Consider the following 17,144-nt stretch of genomic DNA (forward strand, 5'->3'; position numbering starts at 1 on the left):
TTGATGCAGGAAAGCCCAGTTATTTATATGCCTATTAGGACCATTAGGCCCTTCATTAAAGAACTCCCCACCAGGGAGGATCAAGTTTGCAATTTAGGACACACATGGTAGTGGTAAAACAGGTGTTCTTTGGCTGTATAATAGTGAGACAAGTAGAATTTTTTTCAGTAAATTTTCTTCTTTTTTTTGGATTCTCGATCACAAAAAAATGCCATGCAGCTCTTTGCTGAGGAGATCCAACAAATAAAGAACCAAGAACAAGTAACAAAATGCATAGTAGTTCTTGTGTGTTCTGTGCAATTCAGTACCTAACATTAATACAGTTTTGAAAATGAATTCAGTGGATCTGGATTTGTACTTTTTCCCTAAGAGCTATTGGCTAAATGCTAACTCACAAGAGAGACAAATATGATATTCTTCTTGAGGAAGACACACGTCACATTTAATATCAGAACGGTGAAAAAGAGGGCTGTTGGCGCATCTGGAACCCATGAGGAAACCGCCAGACACTGTGCACTGGCTCCTGAGTGAGCGCTGGGAGATTCAATGAGCTGTGAAGAGCCCAATTTTCCATCAGTTACTCTTCCCTCTTCCCTTATGTCCAAAGTTTCCCTCCTAATCGGAATCACGCCCCCTTCCTAACTGGTTCCCCATGAAAAGGTCATAATCTAAATATTGTCTGGTATTATGTCTGGTCTTGTCCATCTGCTCCACTTACATCCACCCCTCGACTCCTTTCAATTATTCCCGATGCCAGTCAGCATCCTGGAGCGGAGCCGCGCACCCACTTTTTCCAAATGAATAATTCCATGTAAATATCCATGCGCTCATTTCCTTCTACCTTTGCGAGGATGTTTTCATTAGAGTCATGGCATATAAATTTAATTCCTTTGCCACCAACAGAGTTTTTTTTCCGCATGGAAGATGTGCCTGGTTCCAGAAGAGGCTCCAGACGTGCATAGACTATGTCCAGGCCCTCCCTGTAGTGAGGCAGAGACTCTGGCATTCGTCCAGACAACTTACGCTCACTTTCAATCCCCCATAACAAAGAATATGCAGTGATTTAGCTAGGTGCTCTATCCTGAGTTCCCACAAGAGTATAAAGGCATTTAGCTCTCAACAAACATGTAATTTAGGGTAATGATAAGATGGGGATCGGTTAACCACTGGGGGGGGCTATAAGGTTTGAAGTCCACTGGCGCCCGATGTAGACAGAGGGAAGATGAGTTGGGGCAGGACAGAGGATTGGTGATGAAACTCATCTTTGTTTCTTTACTAGAGTTTAGGACTGTAGGCTATACTTGCTACACTCAGCACAGAGCATCCTTTGATGTCAAGACAATCCATCCAGGATTTAATCTATGAAAGAAAGATCTGATAAAGATCCAGTAAAAGCTGAGCAACAAGACTCACCTTCCTTAAATCAGAGGCAACGCAATACCTTTTGATCATATGATGCCTACCAATAAGATTCCACACAAAAGGGACCATGCAAGCAATGTTTACACATTCAATTTCAAGTCATAAGCCTATCAAGCCAGATGATTGAGGCATCGTCAGCAAGATGTTGGTGTTTACCTAGCAGGGTTGCACAGCATGGAAAATGCAGTCTGAGAATACGGGGCGTTTTTCAAGCCAAATGGCATTGTACTTTGGGTTCAAGTTCTTCCTTGATTGATGCTCGTCGTGCATTACCCTCAGCTGAAGGACTCGAGGGTTGAGAAGGCCAGAGGGGAGGTGAGGAGAGGCCAGTGTAAAATGAATGTGTGTGAAAGGTCATGGGGGAAAAATGCAGAGGAAGTGCTTGCGGCTAACTCCACATGCTCTGCTGCTATCATACATCACGACTCGCTGATCGCTGAGGTTCAACACACCCCCCATCCACTGAATCCAGGGGACAACATTCATTAGATCAAAGTCTTAACTTGTTGACATAGGGAGGACATTCGTCTTGGTTGTGGAGATGTCAAGGTCTGTGAACAACAGCCTTGCAAAGAAATGTGAAAGAATCCAAACGTCGGCACTTTCAATTATTTCCAGCAACCTCTGATGTTTTTTTTTTTTTCACAGCTTTTATCTTTAGCTCGGTTTCTTTGTTTAATTTCCAAAAATCAGAGAGAAAAACTGTTCAATAGCATCTTAAAGCATCCCAGTCAGTGTGGAGCAACAATTGCTTGGTGGCTTTAAGCAAATCAACTCACCATGCCGCAAAGCCATCAAATTATCAGTCGGTGCTTTATTACACCATATGAGCACAAGCAAAATGAAAGAGGAATGGCCAATTTTCGAAACGCCTTCATGTGGTTGGATCGAGAGTGGAATCTTTGCCTCGACAGCCCTTGTACTCCTGGTTTGTGATTGCACAACTTTTCTTTGTATCCTCTGAAAGCCACTTGTTGTGATTTAGCACCCTTTCTCTGAATGCTTTAAATTGAAAAACGTAAAAACCCACAAAGCATAGCACTCCACCTGTGGGCTCCCGATGCTTCATCAAACATTCAGAGCGGTGACCGTGCCAAAACTCTCATTAAACAAGTCCATGCTGGAGTAACTAAAGATAGCTTCATAAAACACTTGCATATAAATTGCCTAAGGGGAAACTAAATCACTCAGGTAGTGGTGCCAATTCACACACTAGAAGAACAAAAGACAGAAACAAAGAAGCAACAAAATTATGCTTTAATTATGATATTGTCAAAGCAGAAATGTTGTGACCGCAGACCACAGCATGGTATCTCTTTCTGTTTAGCCACAATTGGTGGCTCCTTTGTTCATCTTTTTTATGTACCTCTGTAAGGCATGGCAGTTTGATGAATAAAATGAAAGAAGTAGATTCCGTGACAGGACACTGCACGGACAAGGAGTGTTGCAGTTGACTGGGTCACAAACATTGTGGGGCTGGTGTCACGCCAGGTCAGGCCTCAATATACAAAAAGCTAGTGGAGAAAAACAAGTATATTTTATGAAGGGTGAGTAATGCACAGTATCTAGTTAACACAGGTTCAGAAACTTCCGTCAGTAATTCATCTACATGGAAAGAATATACTACCTGTCCTGTAATTGCTAATTTTCACTAATATCTCCTGCTAATTTGACTCCTGGTGACCTGGTTAAACATAACTGACTGTATTATCTGATAATTTTCTGCTACATACATAAACTGTGTATGGGAATAAACATCTGCTTCTGTTCATTCTAATAAAATCAGGCGTCTGGATGCCAACCTGATTATGGAGGTGCCAGCAAGGACCCTCTCGGGTATGCGGTCCCTGCGGCACTTGTGGCTTGATGACAATGCCCTGACAGAGATCCCAGTAAGCGCCCTCAATGACCTCTCTTCGCTCCAGGCTATGACCCTTGCCCTAAACCGCATCACCCACATCCCAGACTATGCCTTCAGGAACCTTTCCAACCTGGTTGTGCTGTACGTATCTACTTCCACACAACATGAATAAACCAAGTAGGATGTATTCCTGGATCAACTTGTTTAATAGCTAACCTCAACAAATATCTAGTCCCTTCAATCAGATGAGAAATGTAGGAATGTTCTTAAAGGGATATGTCACCCAAAACTGAAAGTTCTGTCATAAATTACTCACCCTCATGTCGTTCCAAACCCGTAAGTCCTTCGTTCTTCGTAACAGAAATTAAGATATTTTTGATGAAATCCAAGAGCTTTCTGATCCTGACTGCAACACAACTGACACATTCAAGGCCCAGAAAGGTAGTAAGGACATCGTTAGTGGTTCAAACACAATTTTATGAAGCTACGAGAATACTTTTTGTGCGCAAAGAAAACAAAAATTAACAACTTTTGTTGTTCAACAATTTCTTCTTTTCCGTGTCGGTCTCCACCGCACGTTCACAAGAGTACAATGACGCATGCAACATGAGGGTGAGTAATTAATGACTGAATTTTCCGTTTTGGGTGAACTAACCCTTTAAAGCCCCTAACCCCAATCTTGAATGTTTTACCCTAACCCTTGATCTATTTGACTAAATCACACTAACTATAGTGCTTGTGTCAGTATGAGGAAGGGAAGCCATGAAATAAGAGGAAGCTGGAACATATGTCTTGGTTTGACAGGACACCACAAGAATCTTAAACTCTTTCAATTACAAAGCAGTGAAATGATAGTGTGGATTAATTTGATATCTCATCCACCACCGGTTTACATTCATTTGAAGCAATGTACACAGCCAAGCAGGTGTCATTCCTGGGGTATGTTTTGATGTTTACTATAATCCTAATGAATGTTTTCATGTTTAGGCATCTTCATAACAACATGATCCGGACCCTCGGACAGAACTGCTTTGAGGGACTGCACAGCCTCGAGACCCTGTAAGTAAGACCGTCCCCTCATGAAAGATTAAAAACATGAAAGCATTTCCTGTTTTTAATGCAAACAAACCCTGATCTGTTATTTGATTTTGGCATCCTCTTGCAATAATTATGGAAGGGGCTGCGTCTATAAATATAAATTACTACTACAAAATTACTAGCAAACTCGCCTGACTCTACTTATGCTCAGTGGTTCAGCTTTGTATGAACTACAAACAAATCATTCTTTACACAATACTTCTGCTGTTGAGATACGCACATGTTAATTGCAGTACCTTGTTTTCTTAAAAACACTATTACCTCTCATTAAAATGAAAGAATTAATGTATGGCAGTCTTTCATTTTCTGTGATAGAAACAACAATAATGTCCTGACAATGACTTCAGTGTTGGGTGATTTCTTTAGTGTTCCATACAAAAGTATACAGTGATTTTTAGGGGAACTTTGTGGTTTTAGTTATCATGTGGCTGATTTTGGTATCACAGGCTACCAATTTTTTTATTTTTTTATATGCTTCCATTTGTCTTTTGCGTCATATATTTAGCATAGGGTCATAAAAGTGAGTGGGAAATGTAATGGGACTTTATTGTCTGAATTCTTATGTGTGGTTATGCATTCTATCACTACATTTTTCTTTTGGCGCAATGTCAATAGCATGACCCTTGTTAGAGGTGGTTCAATTTATATTATATATTTAATATAATTTTACTTTAACTTGAATACAATTTACCTGACAATCTGCATTTAAAACATGATGAAATTAATAATAATATGAATATGGACAAATTACCATACTAGCAAAAATACAGAACATCATGATTTCATGACTACTGGCTACAATTTTCATATCATAGCTGAACAATAGTGCACATTCTCTGCTGGAATTCAGGCTATATACGGTAACCTATACATTACTGAACATGGTAGATTGAGATCAAATGTTAAATAGGGCCAATAAATACACTAGAAATGCTATTAAAATTCATGAGAAATTTTGAAAGGGGCTTACGAACCAGAGCCAATTCATATTTGTAATGTAATGTATGAAAGACATTACATAGACCATGCTATGAAAGTTTGGCTTTAAAAGAATAAGCATATGCTGAAGTCACGGTGGTCTCCAGGATACCGAGAGGTTCACACCTGCTTTTTAACAGCCTGCTGAAGTGCTAAAGATGACGTTTTCCTCTTTACGAAAAGGATTTCAGTCTTGAGAATTGCACACACTGAACTGAAACACCTCATTTGAAAGCAATCACTGAGAAACCGTGCGTCGAAACTTTCCCGTGGCGATTCTGTGGCTCAATAAATTTGGCTTTTGGAAGATTTGTTTCAAGGAGAAAATATTTAAGCTCTTGAAAATGACAAAAATGATACAAGGCTAGAGTGATAGGAAAATCAGTTATGAGATATATATATTTGGGCTGAGGGGGGTAACTTATGAATAAAACAATTTGAAAAGCATTTCTATTGGGGATAAAGTTTAGGAGTCATTTGTACATTAATCTCTTTTGTACAACAAGAAACAATAATAAGTCACCTGTTAGTATTTTCTAAGTATCAAGCATGTATGCATTACAATTAAAATCCCACACTATTAAAAAAGCTCCCAGAAACTGTAAAATGTAGTCATGTTGCATATCGAATAACATTTTAATTACCGTTATAATGATGGCTAAGCAAGAAACTAATCTTCCTGAGGCAAATATTCTTATATGTAACATGACACACTGGAAGAAATCATGCCAGCTGTCTCAGTTAGTTGCACATGTGTGTTTGGGAAGTGTTGAGCTTCTTGAAACAGATGGAAACATGTTTGCCTTCTTTAGGAGGTCTCAGACATCTTTTCGTGGGACAATGTGCATCTTTTTATTGATGCTACTGTAATCCCCATCACTGTAATTATCTCTGAAAACGCATTCACAACCATCAGATAAAGTGGCCACCACAGTGTTGTTTTGTTATGATGCCTGATGATTTAGCTTTCAAACAAACTTCTGCGTGGTTTGACGAATTGTAAATCGAGGTACCTGACAGCTCCCATTCTAAACAATGAGGTCTTCCCAGGAAATGAAAGGCATTCCTCTTCTCTGCTATATCAAAGTAATGTCTCCAAACAAGACTGACGGATGTTCTAAACAAAACCAGGATGTAGACATGGCAGAACCACGCGGCACAGCTCGCCCACAGCAGCGTGTTCCCAGTCTCTCCATATGCAGCCCATTTTATAGGCCGCAAGCGCAAGTGGATTTCCATGCAGTGTTTGAAGAAAATTACTTAAACACTTACATGACTCACTAGAAGTGAGCGAACTAATGAATAAAAAGATGTTGATTCACATTCATATAATCTAAATGGCTCATGTTGTTTAAAAATGCTACTTTTGAAAATAAATTCTTTATTGGCATTGATGGTTCCATGAAAAACCTTCACCATCCATGGAACCTTTCCATTCCACAAGAGGTTTTTCATAGTGGAAAAAAGGTTCTTTGAATTATTAAAGTGGTCTTTACACTATGAAACATTGGTTCTTTTAAAGAAAGGTTCTTTGGGGAACTAAAAATGGTTCTTCTATAGCATCGCTGTGAAAACCCCCTATTGGAATCTTTATTTTTAGCATTTACAAGTAAGCCATTCATAGGTTGACGCCTCTGTGGTGCATCCCATCCAGCCCGCCAACAATGGTTCAACCAATGCATAAGTTTGGGGCGTAGCTATCTTTGTGTTTGAAAATGTGTTATTTTTGCAATTTGGTTGGTGATGCTAATGGTGCAGAAATACTTCAGCTTTAAGCAAATTTGTTATATATCAAGAATCTCCTGAAATATATTTTTTTCTTTTCACCTCAAACTTAGGCCAAGTTTACTTTAAACACTCTTGTGCAACACAGACACACTCATGCACACATAGACACACACATGTACTTGTGTCAGTATGAGGAAGGGAAGCCATGAAATAAGAGGAAGCTGGAACATATGTCTTGGTTTGACAGGACACCACAAGAATCTTAAACTCTTTCAATTACAAAGCAGTGAAATGATAGTGTGGATTAATTTGATATCTCATCCACCACCGGTTTACATTCATTTGAAGCAATGTACACAGCCAAGCAGGTGTCATTCCTGGGGTATGTTTTGATGTTTACTATAATCCTAATGAATGTTTTCATGTTTAGGCATCTTCATAACAACATGATCCGGACCCTCGGACAGAACTGCTTTGAGGGACTGCACAGCCTCGAGACCCTGTAAGTAAGACCGTCCCCTCATGAAAGATTAAAAACATGAAAGCATTTCCTGTTTTTAATGCAAACAAACCCTGATCTGTTATTTGATTTTGGCATCCTCTTGCAATAATTATGGAAGGGGCTGCGTCTATAAATATAAATTACTACTACAAAATTACTAGCAAACTCGCCTGACTCTACTTATGCTCAGTGGTTCAGCTTTGTATGAACTACAAACAAATCATTCTTTACACAATACTTCTGCTGTTGAGATACGCACATGTTAATTGCAGTACCTTGTTTTCTTAAAAACACTATTACCTCTCATTAAAATGAAAGAATTAATGTATGGCAGTCTTTCATTTTCTGTGATAGAAACAACAATAATGTCCTGACAATGACTTCAGTGTTGGGTGATTTCTTTAGTGTTCCATACAAAAGTATACAGTGATTTTTAGGGGAACTTTGTGGTTTTAGTTATCATGTGGCTGATTTTGGTATCACAGGCTACCAATTTTTTTATTTTTTTATATGCTTCCATTTGTCTTTTGCGTCATATATTTAGCATAGGGTCATAAAAGTGAGTGGGAAATGTAATGGGACTTTATTGTCTGAATTCTTATGTGTGGTTATGCATTCTATCACTACATTTTTCTTTTGGCGCAATGTCAATAGCATGACCCTTGTTAGAGGTGGTTCAATTTATATTATATATTTAATATAATTTTACTTTAACTTGAATACAATTTACCTGACAATCTGCATTTAAAACATGATGAAATTAATAATAATATGAATATGGACAAATTACCATACTAGCAAAAATACAGAACATCATGATTTCATGACTACTGGCTACAATTTTCATATCATAGCTGAACAATAGTGCACATTCTCTGCTGGAATTCAGGCTATATACGGTAACCTATACATTACTGAACATGGTAGATTGAGATCAAATGTTAAATAGGGCCAATAAATACACTAGAAATGCTATTAAAATTCATGAGAAATTTTGAAAGGGGCTTACGAACCAGAGCCAATTCATATTTGTAATGTAATGTATGAAAGACATTACATAGACCATGCTATGAAAGTTTGGCTTTAAAAGAATAAGCATATGCTGAAGTCACGGTGGTCTCCAGGATACCGAGAGGTTCACACCTGCTTTTTAACAGCCTGCTGAAGTGCTAAAGATGACGTTTTCCTCTTTACGAAAAGGATTTCAGTCTTGAGAATTGCACACACTGAACTGAAACACCTCATTTGAAAGCAATCACTGAGAAACCGTGCGTCGAAACTTTCCCGTGGCGATTCTGTGGCTCAATAAATTTGGCTTTTGGAAGATTTGTTTCAAGGAGAAAATATTTAAGCTCTTGAAAATGACAAAAATGATACAAGGCTAGAGTGATAGGAAAATCAGTTATGAGATATATATATTTGGGCTGAGGGGGGTAACTTATGAATAAAACAATTTGAAAAGCATTTCTATTGGGGATAAAGTTTAGGAGTCATTTGTACATTAATCTCTTTTGTACAACAAGAAACAATAATAAGTCACCTGTTAGTATTTTCTAAGTATCAAGCATGTATGCATTACAATTAAAATCCCACACTATTAAAAAAGCTCCCAGAAACTGTAAAATGTAGTCATGTTGCATATCGAATAACATTTTAATTACCGTTATAATGATGGCTAAGCAAGAAACTAATCTTCCTGAGGCAAATATTCTTATATGTAACATGACACACTGGAAGAAATCATGCCAGCTGTCTCAGTTAGTTGCACATGTGTGTTTGGGAAGTGTTGAGCTTCTTGAAACAGATGGAAACATGTTTGCCTTCTTTAGGAGGTCTCAGACATCTTTTCGTGGGACAATGTGCATCTTTTTATTGATGCTACTGTAATCCCCATCACTGTAATTATCTCTGAAAACGCATTCACAACCATCAGATAAAGTGGCCACCACAGTGTTGTTTTGTTATGATGCCTGATGATTTAGCTTTCAAACAAACTTCTGCGTGGTTTGACGAATTGTAAATCGAGGTACCTGACAGCTCCCATTCTAAACAATGAGGTCTTCCCAGGAAATGAAAGGCATTCCTCTTCTCTGCTATATCAAAGTAATGTCTCCAAACAAGACTGACGGATGTTCTAAACAAAACCAGGATGTAGACATGGCAGAACCACGCGGCACAGCTCGCCCACAGCAGCGTGTTCCCAGTCTCTCCATATGCAGCCCATTTTATAGGCCGCAAGCGCAAGTGGATTTCCATGCAGTGTTTGAAGAAAATTACTTAAACACTTACATGACTCACTAGAAGTGAGCGAACTAATGAATAAAAAGATGTTGATTCACATTCATATAATCTAAATGGCTCATGTTGTTTAAAAATGCTACTTTTGAAAATAAATTCTTTATTGGCATTGATGGTTCCATGAAAAACCTTCACCATCCATGGAACCTTTCCATTCCACAAGAGGTTTTTCATAGTGGAAAAAAGGTTCTTTGAATTATTAAAGTGGTCTTTACACTATGAAACATTGGTTCTTTTAAAGAAAGGTTCTTTGGGGAACTAAAAATGGTTCTTCTATAGCATCGCTGTGAAAACCCCCTATTGGAATCTTTATTTTTAGCATTTACAAGTAAGCCATTCATAGGTTGACGCCTCTGTGGTGCATCCCATCCAGCCCGCCAACAATGGTTCAACCAATGCATAAGTTTGGGGCGTAGCTATCTTTGTGTTTGAAAATGTGTTATTTTTGCAATTTGGTTGGTGATGCTAATGGTGCAGAAATACTTCAGCTTTAAGCAAATTTGTTATATATCAAGAATCTCCTGAAATATATTTTTTTCTTTTCACCTCAAACTTAGGCCAAGTTTACTTTAAACACTCTTGTGCAACACAGACACACTCATGCACACATAGACACACACATGTACACCCACACACTGGAATTAAACAAGTGCTTCGCCCATTCTGGATGGCGGCCAACGCGGGTCCACCCCTATTTCACCAAGCTTACTCCAAACGCACTGGTTACCTGCCAGAAACGTTTTTTTCCGTTTAAAAAAAAAAAAAAACTAAAATATATAAACATTTGGACTGTTTTGAAAGTGTACACTTAACACTAAAGGATAAGACATATAATTATGGGTATGACGAGACACATTGAGCATTGGGTATTGTAACTGTGGGGAGTGGATGATATGACTAAGACCTGGGCCTTCACGAGGGGATACAGGGCCAAAGGTACCTATTAATGCCGCCCAGTTGGCTTTACTGGGCAAAAAGGAGGGTTTGTGGAAAAAAAAGTCTCCTGTTCAATTATAGGATTTTCCCAATAATTATTCTCTGAAAAGCTCCAAAAGAATCAGAGATGAAAAGGAACGCTGAGATCCAAGGAAAACAACATGCAAACTATGGCCATAAACACATTGTTCTCGCACCTGCGTGTAAAAGCCGCTCGCCCTTAGCAACCGCCCGTGTTTTGGTTCAAGCGCGGTTTTTGGACGCAGGTTTCCTAGAAGGCTAATGAAATGCATACAACAAAAATAATGTATGCAGAGGAGAGGTCACGCCATGTCAGATTAGCTTAGAACAGCTGTCTTGGTCTCCAAGGAACGACCAACACGGAAAACCCGCAAGGTCACAGGGAGGGATTTTGACTGATTGGAACCACAGTTCTTAAGTGTTTGCTTATGTTACAGACACGTAGGATGAAAGATCAAATAAAACTGTCAAAACAGTCGGGCTAATATGTGACGAGACTGCTAATTGTTGTTCGAAAGGTGGTCTCATGCAAGACACAACTTAGACATAGCTGTGCTTATTAAGTCCTAAACATTTGCACGTAGAATATCTTTTTCTCTTAGCTTGTGTTTCTCAAAGTTCTTCTGCTCTTATGGTTGGTCTCCTTTCTCTAGGGAATTGAACTTCAATGACCTTCAAGAGTTCCCCGTGGCCATTCGCACACTCGCCAAGCTTCAGGAACTGTAAGTAACCGAGACTAACTTACCCGGCATACATGCGTCAGTATGCTTCCTTTAAAGTGGACCGCTTGGCCTGGCCTCGTGCTCCTTGTAAATCCCGCTTAGTCCCTAGAATGTGGTTCTCAAGCACAAGTCTCCTGAAAAAAGCAGATGCTTGGAGATGAGCTCTTAAGTCCTTCCTTCTCAAGTATCCTAAAGTGTTTTTTGCCTGCGGGAGTGCCTCCTGACAGGTGTTTCTGTAAGATACAAAGGATGTTTACGTGGGCAAATGTGAATTGATGCAACCAAATGGCTCACATGTGTGCTTATGGAGGAGTTTGAGATAAAATGCAACTGGACTCGATTGTCCAAGGTGATGAATTCATTTTCGGCACCCAAAAAGGACATTATAGCCTTGTTTATTTAACACGTGTAATTATTTTAGACTGTTTAGAATTTTCGGATTACAATTTGCTGGCAACATGTGTGCCATAAATTAACTTTAGCATGTTATATTCATAGTGACGGCAGATGATGATGAATTATAAGCTGTTGCAGTAGTTGAATATGCGGCCGCTCCGAATAGCACGTCAGCGCTACAATTTATAGGCTATACGGAACAGATGCAGTTAGCAAAAGCACTCCGGTCTTGATCGGTCTTGATCACTGGATTTCCTCATCCCATAGTGGATTGTGTTCAAGTGTGCAGATGGTCATATTCTCACTCTCCATGCGTCTTACAGGGGTTTCCACAACAACAACATTGAGGCCATTCCCGAGAGAGCGTTTGTGGGGAACCCACTTCTGCAAACCATGTGAGTATCTTGTCTCAGCAACTTCTCTGAGCTTCTCTGTTGACTAAACATGCCTCACTGTGTGATAGAAAGACATGTTATAAAAGTCTGTTTATCTCAGCCAACGGACCAGGAAATGTGCGACAAATATTTGGGTCGTTTTACAAACGGGTGCCTTTTTTGCCCTCCCTGTAGTGCCAAATGTATTGAGTTGTATTCAACAAAATGGACATGGAAGTATGTAAAGGGTGTAATTTTATATATTGAACCATATATTTTTTACATTTACATTTAGCCATTTAGCAGACGCTTTTATTCAAAGCGACTTACAAATGAGGACAATGGAAGAAAAAAAACTTTTGCTTTTTTTTAGCAAAAGTTATGATGGTAAAAATGTTGGCATTAAAGATTTTTAAACATAGAAACAGAAATAAAAGCAAACGCAAAATTAGTTTTATTTTGTCTATGTTTGTCTATATGATTAGATTTTCATTGACAATGTGTTTAAAATATTTTTCAACCTTTTTTTATGTTTTTAAGAGTGTTTCCAGTTCACATGTCAATCCTGTTACCAACATAACTACCTATTATTAAAGTAATGTACTATTCCATAGATTATAAATAATAATAAAAATGACACCTTTTTCACACTCTACCCCTATTAGAAAATATGTAAAAAAATGTATTGAAAAAATGAACATAAATGTATGTCAAAAGATGTCATTCAATCTACTGAACAGTACTTTAAAAAAAATGCAATAGTTATGATAGTAACAGAGTTGGCATAAAATTATTTTAATTAAAAAAAGGAGAGATAAAGGCAAAATTAGCTCTATTTTGTCAATATTTTCTCTGTTTAAATATGGTTAAAAAAAAAAAGTTATCTGGTTATGTCAACCCTGTTACCAATTTATTTGGTTTTACATGTCAGCCCTGTTACCAAGATTTTGAATAGCAAAAAAAAATGATTTTTTTTAGTTAGAAATAGTTTGAAGAAATAACAACATTACACTAAAAAAATCTCAGTAGCTAAATTAATTGTAAAATTTTCATCCCTGTTACTGTACAGTACAACAAATAGTTACATCTCAGCATACAGCATATTAGCTTTTATTCATTTAGATTTAATTTGGATATGGCACTGTGTCATTTATTAAAGCTTAAATACAATCTTTCCTGAAATAATGTAAATATCCTTGTCAAAATGGAACAGGCACTCATTTATAATGATCTATCCAGTTTCTAACAAAAGATGTCTTTTTCTTCTCTGTTTAGTCATTTCTACGAGAATCCCATTCAGTTTGTTGGCAGATCAGCATTTCAGTTCTTGCCAAAGTTACACACGCTGTAAGTACAAGTCTATGTGTGAAATGATAACACACACATGATTAAACAGAGCAGTTTGGCTTCCGATAAGGCACCACTAAAGTACCAGTTGGCAAATGTGTATAATTTCCATTTCATCATTGCTTTCATTTTGATGAAATACTGTAATCTTGCTCGCCTCTTGCCATCACGTCTCTCATAAGTAAACATTGAACTAGTAATTTGTCTCCAAAAAAACAGCACAATTCAATTATAACCTCATAAATGCCAAAATATGAGATTTAGCTTTTCAAAAAACTAATAAAAAGTCATTTATCTCTCTCCAATTGCACAGACAGTGCATAAGAATGCTGTGAGAGTCTATTCAGCCTTCATTATTTTGATATGAAGTCTTCCGTTGTTGATTTTGGGTAGTGTTGCGAGTGTAATCAAAATGATGGAATCAAGTGGAATAATATTGCCTCTAGATGATGGAGTGCTAAGTGTGTACGGTAACAGTAGACATCCCTGTGGTTTTGCTGGACGACATCTTCATTAGCAGAACGATCCTCACTAATGAGTTATCTAATCTCGTTTCAGCTCTTTGAACGGGGCCACTGAGATCCGAGAGTTTCCAGATTTGAAAGGAACCACCAGCCTGCAAGTTCTGTGAGTCTGAGATCAAATGTCCCCATTTCACGCAGGATCAGTTTCACTTAAGAGACTTCCAGAAGTTCTTCCCACCGATGAGGACAAAGGAATAACCGTTGACAAAATAGAGATGCTTTTACTGAACTCTCACCATGTCAGCGAGTTTCGTACAAGGTTAAAAATGATGCAGGGCGAAGGCATACTGAGCCGAGCACTTATGTTTACTGGTGAATGATCGGTTAATATAAAGTATATAATTACTGATCCTAAAGGAGTGTTAAACCGTTCATTAGAGTTAAAGGAGAAGGGTTTTGAAACAGGTTTTGGTTGCGCACCAATCTCACGGCATTGTTGAGGGCTGTCTATGGGCTGGTTGGGATGCTCAAACTAAAAAAAAATTTAATAATGCCATTGTTTATTAACAATTTTAAGGGAAATCATTACATCTTTGCCTATACAGCTTGGGTAGAAAGCTACATTTACTGCGCCTTGTATTTACCTACAGGTCTGAAACGCACTGAATATACACTTTTTTAAATCAGTTTTAATAAGATTTGTCTTATTTCCATAAAAAAAAAATGTCTGGACATCCTTAAAACAAGATGTATTTTGAAAATCTTGAATACTCTATTTACATTAGCAAAACTTGGTCTAGGGATAAATCTCAAGTTCTTATTTTTTTTCTTATAATCTTTTGCAGTGCATGCACATTCTGTTTCTGTCTCATGTTTGGCACACACACATTCAGTGCAAACTCTTGTCTTTGATTTTCTCTCAGTACGCTGACCCGAGCTGGACTGACCGTCCTGCCATATGATCTCTGCCACCTGCTGCCTAAATTAAGAGTGCTGTGAGTTTCCAGACACAAATATGCTCCTGCAACACACAAACACATTCGAAAGCTCATCTCTAAACGATTCCTATAGATCAGGGCTGTTCAAGGGAGTTCAAATTCACTCTGAGGGATTTGATGTAGCCAAACTTTCAAGGAGTTCCTACAAGCCTATTTTAACATGAAGTTCAAAACACATCAGCAGGCAGATATTTAGCCAACTTTACAAAGAGAGCAATATGATCATTTTTATCAGTTGTGCCACGCTTGTGCAAACAATGTAAAAGTTTAAGAATTAAGTAATTTGTTTAGATCAAGAATTTTTACATTTTTGCTTTGCTTTAATCACTCTGTTTAAGATGGATAAGAGCAACCACTTAAAGGTGGGCAAGTTCAGTTAGAAAAACCCCTGCAGGAAGAGTGAAACTTTATGTAACTGTTCAAATGAAGAATTAGATCTCTGGGGAAAGTAGCTGCTTAACATGCCATTCTCTCTCTATATATTCGCTTATTCTCTCTCCAAGGTTTCTTCTTGCATAAACACTTCAATACACTAATTAGGTAAAACTAAAGACAAAAACAAATACTAAGAGTAATGTAACTAGTAAGGCAAATTATAATGTAATTCTATAAATAACATTAGGAAAGGTTTACATGTTTGTTCAAAAACAGTATAAGGGAGAGATGGTGCATGTGTAGAAAAATGGGAAAATTGTAACCCTCATGTGAGATCATGCTAATTTGAACTAAAGAAGCAAAATGATACCATTATTGCCAGATTTTTTACATTTGTCTATACAAACAGTTTGGTCATTTTACATTCAAGTAGATAGCTCTATGAGAAATGACTTGCCTCAATTGGGACTTAATGGGAAATGCTTAGCATTATCATTGAGGCTTATTGTGCAAGTCTGTAATTTGAGCATTGGGTATTGTAACTGTGGGGAGCGGACGATATGACTAAGACCTGGGCCTTCACGAGGGGATACAGGGCCAAAGGCACCTATTAATGTCGCCCAGTTGCCTTTACTGGGCAAAAAGGAGGGTTTGTGGAAAAAAAGTCTCCTGTTCAATTATAGGATTATATATAGGAAGTGTCTGAACTGCTAAAATAATGATTGTTATATGAAAAAAAAAAAAATGTTTACACTTTTTAAACTGGAACAGAACAATTATTCTAAGGGGGCGGTCTTTACACACAGAAAAAAATACATTTTCAACTAAAAAATAGAACATTTTGGCCATTAATTTACACAATAACGTTTACACATTTTTTGAAAACGCTATTGTTATTGTCTCCATGTAAACTACAAAAACATGAATTTGTGAAAACTGTGACTTGATGTGCATGTGTATTACGTGTTCAGTCTATAGGTATGTATGCAGACACAAAGTGTTTATTTAACCCTTGTGCGGTCTTCGGTCAAAATAATTTTATATTTTGAATATTTAAAAATCGTAGCTTCATCGGAATGGTACGAAACTTGGTGACATTTATGGCACTTGGTATGTGAACACAAAAAAATTGAGGGCATGATTCGAAAAAGCTAAGTGCTCGTAAAAAAAATAGTCACACCTCATGGTCTTCGGTCAAAAATGACCGACCATAGGAAATGAATGGGAAATGGCAAATACAGAACATTTTTGTGTGTACAATCTACAAATCCCCCACGATGCAGAAAAAAATTGCACAGCAATGAAGGGGTGAAACTCTAAAACATCTAGAGTGCAAAATCAACACACCCACTCACACACGCGCGGACACACACACTTGTACACACACACTTGTACACACACACACACACACACCCCTATGAACTGGTGTGCCTGTAACACAGCAACTATGTAAAATAAAATCAATAATTCAACCACAATGCAGTAAAAAAGTGTACGGCAAGGAAAGGGTTAAACTCAAGAGTGCAAAACAGACACATCCACTCACACACACTTACACAAACTCAGACACAAACATACACAATTATACACACTTAAATGAATTGGTATGGCTATAACCATATAG

At 37.9% G+C, this 17,144-nt stretch overlaps 1 protein-coding gene across 1 annotated transcript in view; it reads left to right on the forward strand.

Annotated features, from left to right (window-relative positions):
* Nucleotides 1–17,144, forward strand: part of lgr6 (leucine-rich repeat containing G protein-coupled receptor 6) — an 89,613-nt gene that overhangs the window by 61,862 nt on the left and 10,607 nt on the right. Inside the window, exons 5-11 of the mRNA XM_016497654.1 lie at nucleotides 3,209–3,424; nucleotides 4,271–4,342; nucleotides 11,498–11,566; nucleotides 12,286–12,357; nucleotides 13,612–13,683; nucleotides 14,242–14,310; nucleotides 15,071–15,142. Of these exons, the coding sequence (XP_016353140.1) occupies nucleotides 3,209–3,424; nucleotides 4,271–4,342; nucleotides 11,498–11,566; nucleotides 12,286–12,357; nucleotides 13,612–13,683; nucleotides 14,242–14,310; nucleotides 15,071–15,142 (642 nt within the window). The remainder of the gene's footprint in view (nucleotides 1–3,208; nucleotides 3,425–4,270; nucleotides 4,343–11,497; nucleotides 11,567–12,285; nucleotides 12,358–13,611; nucleotides 13,684–14,241; nucleotides 14,311–15,070; nucleotides 15,143–17,144) is intronic.

The sequence above is a fragment of the Sinocyclocheilus anshuiensis genome, unplaced genomic scaffold, assembly GCF_001515605.1.
Source record: "Sinocyclocheilus anshuiensis isolate Anshui unplaced genomic scaffold, SAMN03320099.WGS_v1.1 scaffold130, whole genome shotgun sequence".
NCBI classification, from domain to species: domain Eukaryota; kingdom Metazoa; phylum Chordata; class Actinopteri; order Cypriniformes; family Cyprinidae; genus Sinocyclocheilus; species Sinocyclocheilus anshuiensis.